A 20,566-nucleotide genomic window follows, 5' to 3' on the forward strand; every position below is an offset into this window, starting at 1 on the left:
ATCACAACCTCTTGGGCAGCCTGGTCCTGTGCTCTGCCACCCTGAGTGAAAATTTTTTTCTGTATGTTTGTGTGGAATCTCTTGTGTTCAGTTTTGGGCACCTCAATAGAAGAGAGATACGGAGGTGCTGGAGCCAGTGCAGAAGAGGGCAAAGCAGCTGGTGAAGGGCCTGGAGAATAGATCTTATGAAGAGCAACTGAAGGACTGGCCATTTAGCTTGAAAAAGAGGAGGCTGAGGGGAGACCTCATTGCTCTCTACAACTATATGGTGCTGGTCCCTCCTCAGGTCATTAGTGATAGAACAAGAGGGAGTGGCCTTGAGCTGTGACTGGGAAGGTTTAGACCGAAAATTAGTAAAACAATTTCCACAGCAAGAGTGGCAGGCATTGGAATGGGCTGCCCAGGGAGGTAGTTGAGGTTGAATTAATCTGTCAGAGGTTCTCACAGAAGTAAAAAGCAGAGATCAGCAGAAAAAAAAATTTCAGTGACACGCTTTTCTACCTGAAATGCCTAGCAAGTAAAGAGAAGCAAATACACAACACATAATGCAGCCTATTTACCGAGCTATTCAAGAAAGCCCAAGCTATAAAGGTTTTTATAAAATTCTGGAAGAGAAACTTCATACAAGGGATCACCACAAGCTGGCATGCAAACTGTCTTGAGGGATGCTACATATCATACAGAAAAAGTTTAAATGGAAAGGCTGACAGATCACCTCCCTAACACTAACTCTATTTCATTAATTTTTGCTAGATGCTGTCCTTCTTAAATGTTGATGCTAGGCTTCCTAAAGAGTTTGACTACCCAATTTTATCACAAAATACAGTGAACATAAGCGCTGGCTAGCTAATATAAAATGTAAAGAGTCTTTATTGGCAGGTTTCAATGGACTAGGGATTTGACAAATTTATTCCTTCTTTTAGTGTAATGTGAAATGAACTTGTGGATGAGACTTCACTGTGGAGCTAAAGGTTAAGTCACATTTTTGTTTTAAAATATAGTAAAGAACACACAGCTACATATTTGATTATATTACAGAATTCCTTTATAATTGCAGTCAAAATTGTGTTAATATATAAATATAAAATCTTCTCTAAGTCTAATTAATTTCAAACCTTAAAAACAGCTCATTTCCAACTATTAAGTCAGTAATATGTCCGAGAGAACCTCAACTTTGCAATTATTTTCTCTGAAGTGGTGATGTAGACGAGAGAATTTCACAAAGGAAGCTAAAGCAGTTTAAAGTTACCTTTATAGTGGTGGCTGTCAATAAGGGATTTAGAGGTTGTGACTAATTTAGACAGCCTAACAGTTGCCTGGTTAGGATATTGCTGCCTCTCCCAAATTCCCCAAAGAACCTTTTCTTGCAGCAGCTTTTCCAACACTATTTCCCTGCTACTACAAACTCTGATTTCAGGTTTCTTGAATATTAAACTTCAGAGATGTTCTCCTCAGTATCTCTCCTAAAGGCAATTTCACTTCTGGAGTCCTTTTCTATCACAATTACATTTATTCCCCACCATGCTACTGGGTGCATGATGTGAATATAAATCTACTTAAAAAAAACCAACACCACCACACCTAAAGGATATATTAAAAAACAAAAACAAGAGCATTTTGCAGGTATCCACTTTACAGTAGCAATTTTCAAATTGAATGATTAAAAAGACCCCCTAACTCTCAAAAAGTTATATATTCTCCCCAGCTCCCTAACTACACAGTATCCTGAAGCAATTGACATAATTTCCTCACTATTCAAAAGCATTATATCCAAATAAATTCATTAGTAATAAGAAAACCAACCAACCAACCCACCCAAAACAATCCACTTTTGCTCACTATGCATATTAAAAGCAGGCATTGAAAACCAAATCATTCACAACACCATTTCCATTCCAATGCATTCTACAATTGAATTTATAGTGGCTGTATATGAGAGTTCTCCATAAGTGTATCTTATTACATATCTCATAATACATAATACTCCAAACACACGCCATTGACTGAAGAACAAATACATAACAGGTTACAACATGATAGTTAATGTAAGACAAGTTTAAAGTGAAAGCTGAGTTGCCATGTTTCCCACGTTCACATTTTCAACTTTGAATAAAAACTGTCTGCATTTATAAAACTACAATTAGTGCAAATATATCATTAGCTAATAAACAGCAAAACGAGCTTAATTTAAGATTGTCACCTGTATTTATTTCCCCTCAAATTTATTACATTTACTAATAAAATGACACAACTAATACCTCAGTTAAATGAAACAACTGAAGATATACAAGCAACACAAATTCTTGCAAGTGCTTATACATAGAGACAGCCAAAAACTTTCAGATATTGAGGATAATTCATTTTATCCTTTCTATTATCACCATGGTACTGGAGGACAATGCAGTTTTCGCCAGACATGACCCATCCTTTTCCCCACGTCCCCAGCCATATGTGTAAAGACACATACAGATGCTCTTTTCAAAGCTTGCAGGAAAGGCAGCAGCTACTGAAGAGGGAACATATCCCTATCAGCATTTAGCCTTGTCCCCTTGCCCTGGGCCTCCACATTCCTGTGGTCACATTGGCCAGGTCCCAAATGAAAAGTTATTTCTCAGCACTAGAATATAAACGTGTTCATCAAAACTGATGCAGAACCTACCAAAAACTCCACTGCTGACAAACATCAAAAACAGTTTTTAAGTAAGAAGCCTTTTACTTCCTTCCTCTAAAGATATAAGACCACTCAAAGAAAAACAAATTTCACTAGTGACAAATGTTTTTCCAAAAGGACATCTATACAGTACACATTCTCCAGCTTTTTTTTTTTTCAAGTGTAAAACACTGTCCTGGTTTTATATATTTCTAAATGCAAACTTTCTAATGAAGCTGCCAGTTGAGAATTAAGACTATTTAATTGTCTTAATTTGGACACCAGGAAAAATTGCTGCTCTGAAAGGGTTGTCAGGCACTGGAATGGGCTGCTCAGGAAAGTGGTTGCATCATCAGCCCTAGTGGTATTTAAAAGATGTGTAGACCTGGTGCATAAGGATATGGTTTAGCATTGGACTTAGTACTGTTAGAGTAATGGTTGGACTGATCTAAGTTCTTTTCTGGCCTAAACAATTCTATGATTCTAACTGATGTTTCCTCTAAGTCTAAAGGCATATTTTGTTTAGGAAAAAAAGAATACAAGTAGCATTTTTTTCTTATTTATTTCTCAAGGAAATAAATTCCATGTAAATTCATGATAAAAACTGATATTAAGTAACATAACCCAAATCCTTCCAAACTCACATTGTTTCAGTTGAGCATCTACACTTAGGACAATCGTAGAAAACTTCCAACCAGAAATACAGAAAGACACTGTGTTAAGCATATTTAGAATTTGAAGTTATGTAAACCAAAGGGTCTCCATTTGTTTTTATGTAGCATCCAGCCTGCAAATGTTGTTACCACCATTACTCTTTACATTAGAGTGCTCCCTCTCTTTCCTCTAACCACCACTTCCCAAGCTCTTGAGCACCATTCCTCTGGGCAGTCCTGCCTGCATGTGATGCAGGGTGCTGCTTCCTCATGCCAGCACCATGACCTCAGCCATGACCAGCAGCTGCTTTCCATCACTGCATCAATTATTCTGATGACACAGAAGCAAAAATAAGCAGAATGCTCTCTGACAAATCCCAAAGCCAAATCTTGAAAAACAAAAATCTAACTTGCAACAATGCCAAAACGCCTTAAATGTCATTCTAAAGCAAACCAATCACACTGAATTCCTGAATGAAGTATTACAGAACAGTATGCAGAAGATGTGAAAATGAAATTTATTTTTTTATTTTTAATTAAAAAAAAAAAAGGTAGGGGGCAAGGGGACAGATTTTTTTTTTTTTTATCCACCACTTGGGGGCTTAGTAAGGGATTTAGTCAAGTTCCTCCTGTAACTTTTAGTTAAAAACTACCAGGTTTTATTTTCTTACATCCAGATTAAAATTAAAACTATACACCCCATTAATGTCTTCTTTTAACCAATTTCAGTTCAGCTGGGTTTCACATGAATCTGATGTGAACTGCAGACTGTTTCTCCAACCAGCTCACCCTTTCCAAGAATGGAGGAATGGGTTACAATTTAGAAGTGTGGATACATGTACAAGGCATCCCTAGGGGAACTCTTCAGTGTTCTGATGAAAACTAGACTTGGCATGGCCATTTTATGAACCCTCAAAAAAAACCCCAAACAAAACAACAAAAAGCAGAGCCCCTCATGCATGCAGATCAGCTCTAATACGAACAGCCCACCAGTGGAGAGGATGCAAGGAGAGAAGGTACCAACAGGCTTCCCCATGCTTAAAGCTGAACACTAAACTATGAAAGCAAAGGTTTGTCAGCTGAAGGACAGATCTTTATCAGAAAATTTGATCTGTACAATAAGGTGACTTCTCCAGTTCTCACTTGAATTAGTACCTGCCCTTTAGCCAAAAAAAAAAAAAAACACCAAAAAAACAAAAAAAGGCTGCTTTTGACTTACATTTAATTTTATTTTTAGATTTTAAATAATGTGGCAGTCACGAGCATATCAACATCATCAGTAAATATGTATTTGCTTTTAGCTTAATTCACAATGTTATGTTTATAGCTGCCTCTTTTTGACTTTTGTTGTTTTTGTGGGGTTGTTTTGGTTTTTTTTCCAGCATGAACAAGTCACTGGTTTCCATTTGAAAGGAAAACTGCTATGCTGGCAACTGGATATGAATTGAAGAGGCATTTGTGGACCTGTCAGTGTTTGCAAATCCTGATGACACGAGCTCACTACATGCCATGGATCAGGATGATTAAACTTATCCAGCGTCATATGATAGCTTAGATGTTTACAGTCTCAGATACAACAGCTCATGTGTCAGCGAAGGGACTCACTTGGAACATCACAGCTAAGCACATGCCACACAAAAACACTTTTTCGGATTTTCATTTTATTTTGAGGAGGGGTGGGGGAGGTGGTGGTGGGTGGGGAAGAAGCATGGGGTTTCTCAAGAGGTAAAAAAAAGCCTGGAACATCACTGCAGCTCCTAACTTGAGGAGCTGCCTGTGGGGGAGAAAAGAAATCATGGTGTCAAGCACAATAATTCAGGGACTGCAGTAGGAGGCTGTAAAGGCAGGAATAATCTAGCAAGTCAGATGAAAAAATGCTTGACAACTAGCGCGAGTCTGTCTGAAGGACACTAAAATTTAGGAGAAGCACATTTATATTAATGCCTTAATTCCTGCTAAAAATTTGTGAAACAATTTCACCTCCAGCTGAAAGCTTTAGTAAACTACTTCAGATGAGTTACCATCCTTAGAGATGGCAGACTACTGCATTTTATCTGCGTAATGCACGTAGGGATTTCTTATGCAAATACAATTCAGATCAGAGGTTGCATTAATCTGGTAATTTATAGCTGACTACTGAAAACCCTTCAGAAGAAGTTCCTGAAACCCCACAGTGAGTAATTTGCAATTAGCTAACTTCTGGGGGTTTACTCTCAGAGAAAGTTCCTTCAGTCAATTCCTAAAAACATGTCTGACAGATTTCACACCTTCTTCTGTTAGTACACACTACTGTTATGAATTTAAAAATTTTACCTAGTTACAAGGGTGGGTATGGTAGAAAAAAAAAATTAGTTGAGTAAAGTTCCAAGTTTGTTGGTTTTCACTTTTTATAATGTTATCTTACAACTAAAGTTGAGCAGAAACCTCAATCTGAAAGAGTTCTGTAAAGAATAGCAACTTGTTTTGTAAGGGCAGATACTCAGGGCCTTTATAGCAGCCAGTGATTCTGAATAATCTTCAGACTAGAAGACCACCTTGGGCTTTTTATGACCCTTGCATATGAACAAGAGAAGCACAAGAGAAATGTTTATGAAATTTCCTGTGGAATTCGAGATCTGTATTTATACACTATATTAAAATATATAGAGAGAGAAAACTGGAATGTAAGAGTAGCGGTGACAAAATTTAGCTGTGCTGTAGAAGTGCTGCAACAAGCTGACAGAAAAGATCTTTCTTTGGAAAAAAAAATTATCCTTATTTCATTTTCAAATTAGAAGTTCTCTTTTATCTTTAGAAAACATTCAAAGATGGAAGTTTTTCCCTAACCTACTTTTCCTCATCCCCCCATCCCCCCCACCCCCCATGTATTTTAATAAATGGTTTGAATAAAATGAGCTTTGCTTATGCCTCCTCTTAATGACATCTATGCTGCCATGGAGATTATTGTGACATCACAAGATCTACATTCTTTGAGACCATTATGAGAAGCAATAGGAAAGCATTACTTAAGAAACAAGACATTGTCTGAGCACAGTTTGGTTTATTAACATGAAATTCATTAAAACAAACCTCATACAAAGCCTTTAGATACTAGATCTTAAATAAAGATTGTTTTCTATTACGTTGAAAAATGTATGATGAACTTAGAAGTTGCCTATAGGTTTTCATAATGTATTGAAAATTATAATATTTCAAAAAAAATAATAATTTGACATGTCATGTAGGTTTTTAATCAGTAAAACAAGACCATACATTTTCCACCACCCAGCTCATTCAATACAACCAATTCATTCACATCGAGGGCTTAATGCATGACCTCAATCACTAGTTTGCAAAAATCTTATTAACACAATGCAGATATATTCAAGATACCTTTGCAAAATGTGCTCTACAACAGTAAATTAATAAGCAAACTGAATGGCATGAAAGCGACAAGTGCTCATCCAATTACCAAAAATAGGTCTTTATGTTTCTTTTACTGAACATTGGATGCTGATTTAGATCCTATTCTCATACATTTACTCCTGCAGGATCTATTTTTCAGAAATAGCCAGGCTCACTTAGAAGTTATTCAGGTCATTTGACACTTTATGCTTCATTGTTACCTTCACATCTCCTCATTACAAACTTGGAAGAACGCCTGGTAGCACTAGTCCCACTACACTAGACTTCTATTTTTATTTTCAAAAGATGTCAGCATAATAGATTAAGTCTCTAACATTTTATCAGCCTTAATAATCAAGGCTGGTACCACTAACTCATCATTTAGGAACCATGTCCTCGACACCTCAGATACTGGCAGCACACTTGGAGGATGACCAGTTTTAAAGCCCAATGAACACTTAGATTTTTCAGCAGAACAGGAGATGGGTGGCATAAAGCAAATACCAAACTCATTTACCTGTAAAAATAATTTTAAGTATTCATATTTTTAAAACCCATACACTAATTTCTGCCAACAGAATGGCCAGTAAAAACACCATGCTCTGCATCCTGAACTTTGCTGTAATGGCAGGTGACATGACCAGACACAGGCCCATTAATTTATGGCTCAGCTAATTCAGCTACAGTTGGAGTGTCAGATTCATAGACCTCAAAATTTTCCTTGAATTCACACTCTGCTAGCCAGCCCTCAGAGAGCTGGCTTCAGGGACAGAACCACGGCAGCTTCAGCTCTTTAAGCACCTTGCAAGGGAGAAGGCATCAGTGAGCTCCAGGCTTCATTGAAAACACTGGCCATGATACACCAATAGGAGATTAACAGATTCAAGGTGGATAGCTCAATAACATCCCCTCCCACCAAACTTTATTTTCTCCAGGAATCTGAGTCTCAAAAAGTAATCACAGCTGCATCCACTTTCATACTCTGATTTTAGCATGTCTTAGACATCACAGAAATTAGGAAGTATGTTTCAGGATACAGGAAAATGTGTAAATGCATGTATACAGCTGAGAGCTCTGCTCTAGTACCATTTATACTCATGTGCATTACATATCAAAAATGAACAAACACACACCTCACGTACAAAAAGCACACACACCAAACCACCACAAACAACTTCCAGAACTGCTGACAAATTTTGAGAGACATTATTTACATTTACAGGACACACTCACTTAAGGACAAATCATTTCTGCATAAATTGAGTCTTGTTATTGTTTTAAACACATTCAACACCAGTCCACAATTTCTTCAATGGTTTCCATTTCATTTTTCAAGTTGTTTTTGTATAGGAAAGACCAGAGGACTAAATTATCAATATTTTAATAAATACATTCCTTTTAATTTTGAAGAGAGAAAAAACAGATGTCCTCTCAAGTTTTAAAATTAATGTTTCATTTAAAGAAGTTTAAATAATTATATATAAAGGCATTTTACTTTTCTGCTCAAAAACTGTAACAAAATTTTAAAGGCATAGCCTAAAACTACCACAATTGTGAACTTTCCAAAGGGAGAGCAGCTCTCCATCACCATATGAAGTTGGGGGCAGGCTAAAGGGGAAAGACAGGGGTGGAGCAGAACTGGTTGGGTGTGGCAGCAAGGAAGGAAACTAGAGACTACAGCAAGGAAAGAGCACAGGTAAATGAATAGTTAAGAGTAAAGCCAGCTTTACATGCAGCAAGCTGTCATCATGGCATGCCAAGGATCATAGCACACACAACCCAAACAATCTTGAAAGAATTCAAGGAGAAAAGCAGAAAACCCCAAGCACCAGAACCTACTGGCTGGAGAAAAGCTGTCCAGCAATTATGTATTTTGTTGCATATTCTGGTCATGAAGATCATGAGCAAGAAATGAGGTTAGCTATGGGAGATCTAGGAGATGTTTATCCAGTGAAGCTCCAAGTCAAAAGATGAAAGATCACTGTAAAATGTACACTAGGAGCAAAGTCCTCATACAAAAACCTGAGCAAATAGGCTGAGCAAATGTGATAAGAGCACAAAGCAGGCCTAGGGATGCTGGAGGCCATTTCAAAAGATATTTTGAGGGTCTGTCACATTACTGCTGTCAGTGACCAGACAAGAAAATACAGAAGAGTGCAGACAACATTCAAGGAATTGTATTTTTTGCTCATTTTCTGGACTTCATACATAAACTGCATTTTACCATATGAACTGCTTTAGGGTACAGATGCTCAGGGGAAATGGTGAGGAGTCTATTAATTTGTGCTCATTTGGTAGTTGTGGTGGAAGGAGGAAAGTAAGGAAATATGGGAGTTGGAAGGGGTGTGATAAACGTCACTGTTACCATTTACAGAAATTAAATAGGAGATGAGATTAAATTGTACCTTCTGTCACCAAACACATGACACCTTTAATTGTTCAAGTCAAAAATTCTTTAAAGGCTGGATTTTAACTTCACCCAAAGTATTAAATTACCTGAATAAAATTGCTCTTTTTTTTGACAGACTGCCACACGCACCTGCAATAAATCCCTTTGTAAAGTTTCTCTGGGCTGCATCCGTCCCAGCCTTATCTTATGAACTCTATTTGCTAGCTGATGGCCTGGCATTTGAGCAAATGCAAGGTGAACTACATTATAATAGGGAAACTAAATGATACTCATGCTATTTCACAAAATAGGTATGGTTTAGATGTTCAATTTTCCTAAGGAAGTTACTCGATTTAGGACTTCATGTATTCCAGTATTGAATATTTTTGAATCTCGACTATTTTTAATATTATTATTATTTTGAATTACAGATTTGTCAAGTAGACAGTTGTAAGCAGTTTTACAAGTCACCAAGTACTTTATATAACTTCAGAAAATTTGGCAGTTATGCTACTCATTCCAAACTATTTCAACTAGCAGCTACTTACCCATATACAGCACAATATAAAGCTGCTTAATTTTGGAATGCTATACTATTATTATTTAATGGTTTGAGTGGGAAAGCAGAAGAGTGGTCATTTCCTATATTTTTAGGCAGCTTGAGGGTTGTTTTTTTTAAGATATTCTTCTTCCTCAACTATATATTATCTGCGTGCCAAACCTACAGTCATCATTCTCCCCAAATAATTTTAATGGTATCTAGCACTAGGAATCAAAGATGTAGAAACAATTATTTGGAAGTAAAAATAAAAGTTTACCTGACACACACACAACGGAAGAGCATTCCCAGTGTTACCCACCAACCAGTCTGAGGATGCTATACTTGAAATTGGTACAATTAAATTAGCTAATAGAGGCCCCAAATGCAAATAATATGCTGAGTATATGCAGCCAAATGTGCTGAAGTACTTCCAAATTTCAGCTACAAATCTGGTGATAGCACTCAATCCTGTTCCTCACAGGCTCACATGCCAACAGTCACAAAGTTAAAGAATGGGAGGACAGTGCAAGACAGACACACATCATGTCTTTTATTTTAAATTTGGCCAACTACTACTCAGCCAGCATTCAGTGAAGCTGAGCTCAAGAAAGCCAGGAGGATGGGCAAGGGGAAGCCCACAGTCTAAACAGCATGACCAGCTCCCAAGGTCCTTCTAGCAGGGATGGATGCAGCCCAGAGAAGCTGTACAAAGGGATTTATTGCAGGTGTGTGTGGCAGTCTGTCAAAAAAAAAAAAAAAAAAAAAAAAAAAAAAGAGCAATTTTAAGGTAAGAAAAGAAGTAGTCTGGGATGGTGAGATACTTGGGGATAAGGGAGATTAATTACTACAGGCTCTGGGAAAAGAAAACCTGGTTCCCCAATGAGAATTTTCTGAGTCACTTGGACTTCTCAACTATAACCTCTTCTCATACTCACAATCACAGAATCACCAAATAACCAAGGTTGGAAGAGACCTCAAAGATCATCAAGTCCAACCTGTCACCACAGACCTCACGACTAAACCATGGCACTAAGTGTGACTTCCAATCCCCTCTTGAACACCTCCAGGAATGGTGACTCCACCACCTCCCTGGGCAGCCCATTCCAATGGCTAATGATTCTCTCTGTGAAGAACTTTCTCCTCACCTTGAGCCTAAGCTTCCCCTGGCACAGCTTGACAAGCTTCACATGTCACAAAATTATTTCCTAAAACTTTCTAGATGGGCAAAGATAAAATGAATTAAACTGGGAAAAAACCTCACTTAAATAGTCGAAATATAAACTTACAATATATTTACTTAAATTACAATTTTTTGACAAAACAGGATCAAAATGTGATGCTCTCCGCCTAGCAATGTTTATATCTCTTCTTTTTGCCTACTATTAGTTATGCATCAGGCCATGCTCCATTTGCTAAAGAGCAGCAAATTCATCTTAACAGCAGTAAGATATCAAGACTCCCAAATTATGCAATGCAAAAGGCTCTTCAAATGATTACCTCCTGTATGTTTAAATAGTCAGTTTAAGCAAACAGTTAAGCAAAAGTTCCCTTTTGCCCACTTTTGACATTACTCTTTACATTCCAAAATACTACCCTGTCAATTAGTTCTTTCTGGACAGCAGCCTCCTCAGGAGGTCTGACTCCCTTTTTTCTAGAGCACTGTAAAATTGTACTTCAGTATTGCTGCTAATCAGTTTTTTTCTATCCAGTCTGAGCAGTGTACTACTTCCTTGCAAGCAATGGATGGAAGGTTAGCAACAAGCTAGCAACATGCTCTTCCGGCCAAGAAGGCCAATGCCATTCTGGGGTGTAAGGGGTGTGGTCAGTAGGTCAACAGAAGTTTTCCATCCCTTATAATCTGCCCTGGTGAGACTACATCTGCAATATTGTTTCCAGCTCTGGACCCCTCAGTTAAAGAAGGGCAGGGAACTGCTTGAAAGAGCCCAGTGCAGAGACACAAAAATGATTAAGGGGGTGGGACATCTTCCTTATGTAGAGAGACTAAGGGAGCTGGGCCTCTTCAGCTTGGGGGAGACTAAAGGGGTGACCTCATTAATGTTTATAACTATGCAAAGGGTGAGTGTCAAGAGGATGGAGTCAGGCTCTGCTCAGGGATGCCCCACGACAGAACAAGGGCCAATGGGTGGAAATAGAGGTATAGGAAGTTTCATGCAAACACGAGAATTTCCCCTCCACCCCCCGCCGTGAGGGTGACAGAACACTGGAACAGGTTGCCCAGGGGGGTTGTGGAGTCTCCTTCTCTGGAGACATTCAAAGCCCACCTGGATGCATTCCTATGTTATCTGGTATAGGTGATCCTGCTCTTGCAGGGGGGTTGGGCTAGATGATATGTTGAGGTCCCTTTCAAACCTTAACATTCTGTGACTCTGTAATTCACTGGCAACCTAAGTAAAGATGAAAAACTCCTTTATCTTCCAGCCTTTAACCTTTAAAATTTTATTTTTAATGCAAAGAAATATTTCCCAAATATCATTTAATGCTCATCAGTATTCCAAGCCTGGAATTGAACCTGGGTGCCCTCTCACTTTTCCAAAGTTTCTTATTTATGGATGAGCTCAAGGCCCAGACATTGATGTTTATTTCACAAAGTAAAAATCTTGATTAACTTTGTCCTAGATTTAAATAAGGTACTCACCCACCCTTTATAGCTTCTCAACACAAGATGTCTCACTAGAAGGAGTCTGGTTTTCCTCTCCAGAAACACTTCCTACACTGTATCATTAAAGCTTCTTAATGTTGCTTTCACAGACTTATGTCTTTTGTTAATGAACAAAACCTCTCTTACATTTGCTTCCCAAGACACTTGATTTAGCAGCATTATTTAATGGCAAATTCCACACTCGTAATTCACCACAATCTCAGACACTGTCCTAAGTGTCATTTCTCAGTTTCTCCAGGTGAATAGCCCTTGAATGCTTTGAGTCACGGGATCTGTAATTTTCTGTTAATTCTTCCTGGAAAAATCTTAAGTTTACTGTTTATCTTATTAAATCTCACCTCTCATCAAGTATCGAAACATTCCTGGAGCACAAGCATTGCTGTATTTCAAAGGAATAGAAGATTCTTGCCACAGACTTTATATGGCCACTGTATTAATTCAGATAGCATACATCCCTTCTGCTGGCATCTAAGAGCAACACTTTCTGCCAGCTTTTTTTCCAGCACTGCCTGTTCATGCATGACATGTGGAACAATTTTCTTCCATCTGCCAGCAGCAGGGATCCTATAATCTGTTGTTGTGCTACTTTCTACAATAACCAGTTTTCCACCTTTGGCATATACAGTTTGATGGCACACCAAATGTATCACTTTATCAGCAGTGCCTGTCCTCTTACAGATGGAAGACACTTACTTAACACCAAGAACCAAATGGAAATCCCAAGACGACCAGCACTGCTCTCCCATTGAAAGGCAGATTTAAAACCCAATTGTTCATATGCCAACCAGCACTAGCTCTGAAGTGGTTTCCTGCTATTCAGAACAGTAAGGAAGTTTCTGGTGCTTTCATTCTTACCACAGCATACAAAGATAGGTCATGCTTTCTTTCGGCCTTCCACAAATTTTATTCTACACTATTTACTTCAAAGGAGCCTTTTACAGTAGTCTGAACGAATATGCATATAACCAGCATTTGAGCGTGGGTCTGCTCTGCTTCGACTGATCAAGTTCAGCCACCTTAGTCTGAAATCATTGTGGTCATTTACATTTTTTTCCATAACTCAAAATGATTAATTTTTTTATAGCAGCAATATAAATTTGGAGTGCCTCACACACAAAACTTATTTTTCCATATAAAATACTACTCTTCATTGCAAACCCCTTCATGTGAAGCACAGTCAAACAGAAGGAGCCAAAATGACAGAAGCATATGCTAAAACATGCACTCAAGTCTTATGCATGGTAAGTAAAGCCTGAGGAAAACATTGTGAGCTCTAGTGCATCCTACGATTTAAGTTTGATTACTCCCAAGAACAGATTCCTTGGTACTTCCCTCCATTTGTCATTTTTTGGTAGTTTTATTTTTAAATTGACAGCATTTGCACAACACTTCACATGTTTCTACAGTGACCACAATGGCAGGCTTTCGGTTCCAGCTATGGGCATAGAATAATTACCACTAGTAATAAAGGTAGAAAAGTGCGCTTGTGTGTACTTCTCTATTTCGTTAATCATAAGACATTGCCTTGTAATTCTAAAAATACTACAGATTTATATTTAAATACAAAATGCAGTACATTTATAGCTGACATACCTGCTCCTTGGAAGAAACATAGATTCTTTAATGAAGACTGAACCAGACAGCAGGATATACCAACAGGTACCAATGTCATCAGGGCTGAAAATTTGAGGGGAAAAAAGACAACAGTATGAGACAGTTGATTTACATTACTTATAGCATTATCAAATTCACAATATGAAGAACAAAGTGGATAAAAACACTCAAATTGTGGAAGAAAGCCACAGTTCAATTATTTACATAACTTCAAACCATTTTAATTTCCACTTGCAAATATAAATTATTAAAATGCCTCATTTCATTTACTTCACTTTTTAAAAAGCACATATCCATTTGATAACAGCACATACCTAATGAAAAAATGAAGTAGTTAAAATCAAGTCAGGCTACAGTTTATTTGTTGTATTGTATCCTGTCAAATCTGTTGCTTTCCTCTTGCTGCAGAGAACTGTAGCATATTTTGCTCTATAAATAAGGTTTCCTTTCCCAATTCTAGCCATCTCCTTCATCATGTATTCAAGACAAATTTGCCTTGGCATCCATCTGCCTTCCCACAAGTTAAGAACTTGATATATTTGCAGATGGTAAATCTACATCAGACATTAGCTAACTTTACCTGATGCTACTATACACTGCCCCTTTCGAGCCTCTTCCTGCTACATGAAAAAAATTCCATTAAAAGGAACTTTTCCCTTCTCTTCCCTTTTTTTCCCTTCTCTTCATTCTATAGAGAAACTGGATGAAAAACTTTGTCATCAAGGTCCAGTTTGTTCTACTGCAAGAAACAGCTCTTGCTCCTTGAGTAATACTAAAATCCTTTTCATAGGTTCTTCTTTCATATACCACTCTTGGACAAGCTCACATAACATTTAGACTCAAAAAGTAGTTTGAGGTTACTAGAAACAGCTGCAATAGAAGTCTGGTGCCTTTCTAACAGTTAGCATTGAGAATATCTGTACTGCAGTTTTTACCACTCATGCTTCTTCCAAAGAAACTTGTAAATTGGATTCAAGTGCACCACTCTGAAAACCACATTCCTAGTGACACTGAAATGCATATTACTTAACTGATCTGTAGCACCTTCTCCTTTTAAATTATATCTAAAGTCTTTTGCAATAATTAGTTCTAACTTGAAGCAAGAACAGCCTGCGTCTTTTAATGATTATGACAGCATGGTATTAAAACTCAATGTTAAATTTAAGTAGGCTATGTACATTAGCAGCATGTTCTTCATTTGAAGAAATTCAGTTTAATAAGTACCTACATGGTGTGGTCCTAAAAAAAGGGGGTGCCATTTTCTCAGCACTGACTATATTACGTTGTCTAGAAGGAAAAGTGAAGTTAGGGGGAAAAAGGGAACTGGCCTAAAAGGGCAAACCACCCAATCTAAAAAACATACATAATATAACCACGAAAGAGTAAAACATCAGAAATATGGAGAATTAACAGCAGAAACTGAGGACACAATGACCAAGAACTAAAGAGTTTAACTAAGATGATGCAGCCCATATTTTTTTCCTACCAGCCTATGACCTGACCAGTGAAACCATAACAGTCAGCTGCACTCCAAGTGAATATAACCTCTTCAAAATGACAGCCTCAAGAAATACCCATATTATTATTGACAGATAATACAAAAAGAAGTGATAACACAGTGTCAACAATGAATAATTTTGATTTACATAGTTGAAGTGCACCAAGCTTCCTTTTCTCATGCTTGTTTCTCACAGGGGCTGAAACACATCAGTGTGGAAAAAAATCAATATTGTATATAAATACAGAGAATCAGGTTAAAGCAGATAAACTTGAAATCAATTCCAAAGAAAATACTGTTCTCACAAGCATTAATGTGCACCTAAGACATCTTGAAGCACTTCCCCCTATAGAGTCCTAAGCTGACATGAATACACAACCAGCACTGCTGCTGAACTGCAAGTCTGCTAGTATTTGTTGTTTTTTTTAAATAGATGTCATTCTAAATACAAATAACTTTCACTTACTAGCACAATTGAAAGTTTAAAACAGACATTTTCAGCAATCACTCTAGATAGAATGATTTCCTAAACTACCAGGAGGTAACTCTATTAGGATGTCAGTGATAGTTTGACTAAGTACAAAAGCGTAGTCTGACAGAAGATAACATCGTCTGGGTTCAGGTTTTATAAAACACAAGTAATCTTATACTTTTACAGAACATCATTTCCAAGGATAAAATAATTGAAGCAAAAATTTAGAAATAAATATTTAATCCAAATGAAAATATGTTAACTTTTACAAATCTACTAATACGCAAGTTTTTATTTACCTCCCTTAGGAGTCAAATCACCTATTTCACACAACTACAAGCTGCAGCCAGACAGTATACTTCTCTGCTTTGAATATAACTACAAAAAGCTGAACACAGAACTCTGCAAAGTAATTCCATAGCTGTTACCAACTCTTCTACCTAGAAACTTCAGTTACAATTACACAATAGACTATGAGGACATCACCAGGCTGTTACAACTGCTAGGGCTGAACAGTAGACTCTGACATAAATCTTCATATTTTCTAGCCTATGACTGTGCACATTTGGTTCACCTGAGATAATAAACATAAGTACATACAGTGGCAAGAATTTGCAGGTGTCTGTGATGACTGCTGTCAAATATGCTTTAATTCTGTCAAATAAGGCATCACTTCAGTGCAAAATTCAGCACCTGGACATGAAAGCTAAACAGAAGCCTTTGTGTTCTGAACACCTTCTGGTCACTGGTTTCACAACCAACTCCCTTGAGACAGCACTTGAAAAAAAGACAACAATATGGGGGTCTCAATAGAAATTGCTTCCGTATAATTACTGCTTAATATTCCCTTTACAGAATTTGTGTCTATCCTGAGACCTAAACAGAGGTATCATCCTCCTTCCAACAGTGAATTGAATGGTCCAGCAAGTCAGGATGCTAGAAGGACCCTTAACAAGTCAAATATCAGCATCCAGAATTACTTTCCAATTCAGAAGTATTCTCCAAGCTACTTCACAAAGGTTGTGAAATCAACAATTTCTTGGTTGTGAAAGAGGTATTTAGAATTTTCTCCATCGATCATTAAAATTCCAACCGCTGCCAAAGACCTACATTTAAACTGGATATATTCCCATTCCTACAAGCTGTAACATTTGTAGAGTATTTCAGTAAAATAACTTTATTACAAACCAAGATGTACTTAACAGGTTACATTTTCATGAATTCATACACAGTGTTGTAGAAAGTTGAATAAAGAAAGCAAATGTAAAGTAATTCAGAACAGACATTGTTTATGTTCCTAGATCTCCACTTGAGAGGAAGAGAAACAATGAAAATCTGACATGTCACAACTGGGATCTCTTTCAGGTATTCAGATACTACACAAAGAGAAGTTAGAGAGAACATTTTTCTGCAAGGTTACACACAATAGAAAATTGTATCAGCAGATTAATGTGTCTGTTTCTCTTTGCTTCTTCTCTGTATGCTGAAAGTTATAGGTAGTTTAACTGAATAATAATTGCCAGAATCAGACATTAGTCCTGAAGTCCCTTAGGATGTCAAACATGTCCAAGTTTAACAATTCTCTCAGGTCGATGTCATTGAAGATCCTGACCAGGAGCAGTGTACTGTTGCAACACTCAAAACTTTATTCACATAGTCATCACTGTCTGCAGCCCTTCTAAATAAGATAGTGAAGCAGTTACCTGACATCTGCAAGAGCATTTTGATAACAATAAGGGGTATATCCCAAAGAGAAATAAAACCAATTGACTACTTGCAAAAAATAAAAATTAAAATATAGCATGTGAGCTGATTTTTTTAATTAACAGAGTCACATTTTTTTTCTTCCTCCTAATCTTTAAATAAGAAAAAGCTAAAAATACAGCCAGTAATAAAACTCAGAATTCAGAGCTTCTAATTGTCACTAAACATGCATCATAAAGTGCATGTTTCAACTGAGGTCTATGATCATCTTTTACTAATAGACATAGGATGAAAACTGGTATCTTGTCTCCGAGTAGCAAGAGTGGGAAATAAAGAAGAACAAACCACAGGAAAAATATTTGTTGGTATTCATGAAAACACATTATCAGATGTAGGTTTTTTTCTTTATTTTTATTATTTTCCACTTCTGAAACAAAAGTGGTAGAATAAAACAGAGATTATTGTAGAGCATCAGTAATGTGTGCCACTCTTAAGCTGATTAAACAGGCAATCAATAAATACATTATGCAGTTATATGTAGGCAAGCTAATTGACCTATTGTCCTTGAACTCCTGGTATAAAATTTATATAATGAATTAGCCCTTGACATCAGAAGGTAAATTCAAAGAAAAAAAAATTCTAGTTTCCTAAATCAGGAAAACTATGACAGAAATCACAAAATAAAATTATCTTGCATCCAAAATCCTTTGACATTGAGACAGACAACTCTGCTACTAAATCTTATACCTTTAGTATTTCTCCAAAAGCAAAGCTTTTTATTCTCAAAATTACAACAAAAACATAACTTTTTAGGTAAACATTTATAGTAAAGATGGTGAAAATTAAAATCCTCTCAAAAGCCCCTTAGTCTTCATTAAACAAAGTTTCAAAATCAGGTCAAAAATAACACAGAGATCCCATACTGGATACATAAAGCCAACAGACTGTAACATTGACCACTGACACTATTAAGAAGCCTTGATTCAGCATTTGCTTACACAGAGCTGACTGCCATGTCCTTGAATGTATGTTTTAATGATACACATTGCCTAAGAAATTCCCCACAGAAAATGTATCCACCACACAACAGCTGAATTCAGGTTCCTGATTTACTGCAGTGCAGGTCTGGCAGTATCCCAACACTACTCTGGCAACTGGCCAACTATCAGAAGGAGCAATACACCTTTACAAATACTTTAAGAGGAAGGGAAGGGGTGGGGGGGAAAGAGAGAGACAAGCCCTGCTGCAGCAGTTCTTTACATTATTAAAACTAGTACTGCATGACTTTCACAGAAACCCATGGATGCACGAGTGTATGTATTGCCTGCAGAGGTCTACCTGAAAAAATCATACACTGACCCAGAACAAATGCTTTGAACAGACATATTCGAGTTTACTGCATATTTAAAGCAGCTCAAATAATTTTCAAAGCATCTTATCTTTCCCTAATACCAAGGGAAAAGTCTTTTACAGGGGCTCTCTGAAGGCAAGACTATTCCATAAACAACGACAGTAAATACAAACATGTGGTGCAGGCCTCTACAAACAGATGCATGCCATCCAGAGACCAGAAATTCTGGTTAACAGTAAAGTATCAAAGCGCATAAGAGAATAATTTTATGGGTAACTTGAAATATCACTAGTGGAAACCAGCTTGATGCTCACATTCCTATAGCAGTTCTTTTCTGTAGCGTTTTAGGTCTTCAATTATGCAAGATACAAACCTATATAGATCTATTTCTCACCTGTCCTTGCACAGAGCTACTGTAACATTAATTGCATAGACCTACAGCTGCAAATAAATGCATGGCTTAGGCACAGAGCTAGGACACACCCAAACTACATCCAAAATCCCCATTTGATTTTGTGCCATGCATGTGTTCTGGGACAGATGACAGCGCCTGGGACAAGCATCCTTCTGGGGAAGCTCAGCAAGTTCTCCACCAATCGCTGCCCCAAGTGCATCTTCCAAGCACCTTCACGCAGCCCTCTAACACAACTTGTCCCACAGCTACACAAAGCCAATGCCCTCCAGCATTCTTCAGACATTCCATTCAACCTCATGAAAGACATTAACATTCTCATTTAAGCAACCAAAAAAGTCAGACTCCTTATTGTCTTTCCAGATTTCATTCTTTTCAGGCTTTGGCAGCCGGGCCAAACCATTGCATGACTAGCCCAAAGCAAATGTATTTGGGTCTTTTTGCCCTGCTGTAGTGATATGACTCGGACAACCTGGCTAAGACTGGACGATGATATTACTACTACTAGACCTGGGAATTTAGTTCAAAACAGGGAAGTATCAAAGATGACCAGTTGAAATTACATATCTTCATTCTTTTTGCAGCTCCCTCTGCTTCTCATTCCCTTTTCTCTCTCCATCCCTATCTCCTCCCTCCATATAAGCACTACAATCTTAATACAAGCAGATTGTTTTTCACTCCACATTCACGACAGGTGAAGAATGAGGGAAAAAGCATGACAAATATTGTACAAATACAAGTATTATACACCCTGCCTACCATAACCAGTAATTTCAAGCTGAAGATATGGCTCATTCTCACGTTAGCCATAGACATTCTCTGTAGTAATAAACTGGTTTTACAAGTAACATTTTTTCCTGCTGATTCAATGTCTTCAGAAAAAAAACAAAAACAAAAAAGAACCTTAAAAACATACAAAGACTTCCTTACAGAAAGCATAAACCAAACACCATACAGATAGAAATATTAAAGAGCAGAGCTGAAAACCCACATAGAGCCCCTGTATGACTACAAGGGGGAAATAGGTGGTGCTTTTATTAGAAAAATATTAATATATTTGTTGGAATATATGCAGAAGAGTTACCACCAAAGATTCCTCCCTGCCATCACAGCAAACATTTACGATTAGATTTGAAAACTTTGATTCACCTGTCAAGAGGCATATGCCTTTTCAAAGAAAATGCTAATTAAAAACTAACTGCTGGAAGAGTCAACTAC

At 37.4% G+C, this 20,566-nt stretch overlaps 1 protein-coding gene across 3 annotated transcripts in view; it reads right to left on the reverse strand.

The window, feature by feature from the left end:
* Nucleotides 1-20,566, reverse strand: part of RAPGEF2 (Rap guanine nucleotide exchange factor 2) — a 171,232-nt gene that overhangs the window by 85,113 nt on the left and 65,553 nt on the right. For all 3 annotated transcript variants that reach the window (XM_068137182.1, XM_068137183.1, XM_068137181.1), the window contains exon 4: nucleotides 13,891-13,974. In XM_068137182.1, the coding sequence (XP_067993283.1) occupies nucleotides 13,891-13,974 (84 nt within the window). The remainder of the gene's footprint in view (nucleotides 1-13,890; nucleotides 13,975-20,566) is intronic.

Source organism: Melanerpes formicivorus, unplaced genomic scaffold (genome assembly GCF_026170545.1).
Source record: "Melanerpes formicivorus ecotype bairdi unplaced genomic scaffold, bMelFor1.0.p_v2 SCAF_4, whole genome shotgun sequence".
NCBI classification, from domain to species: domain Eukaryota; kingdom Metazoa; phylum Chordata; class Aves; order Piciformes; family Picidae; genus Melanerpes; species Melanerpes formicivorus.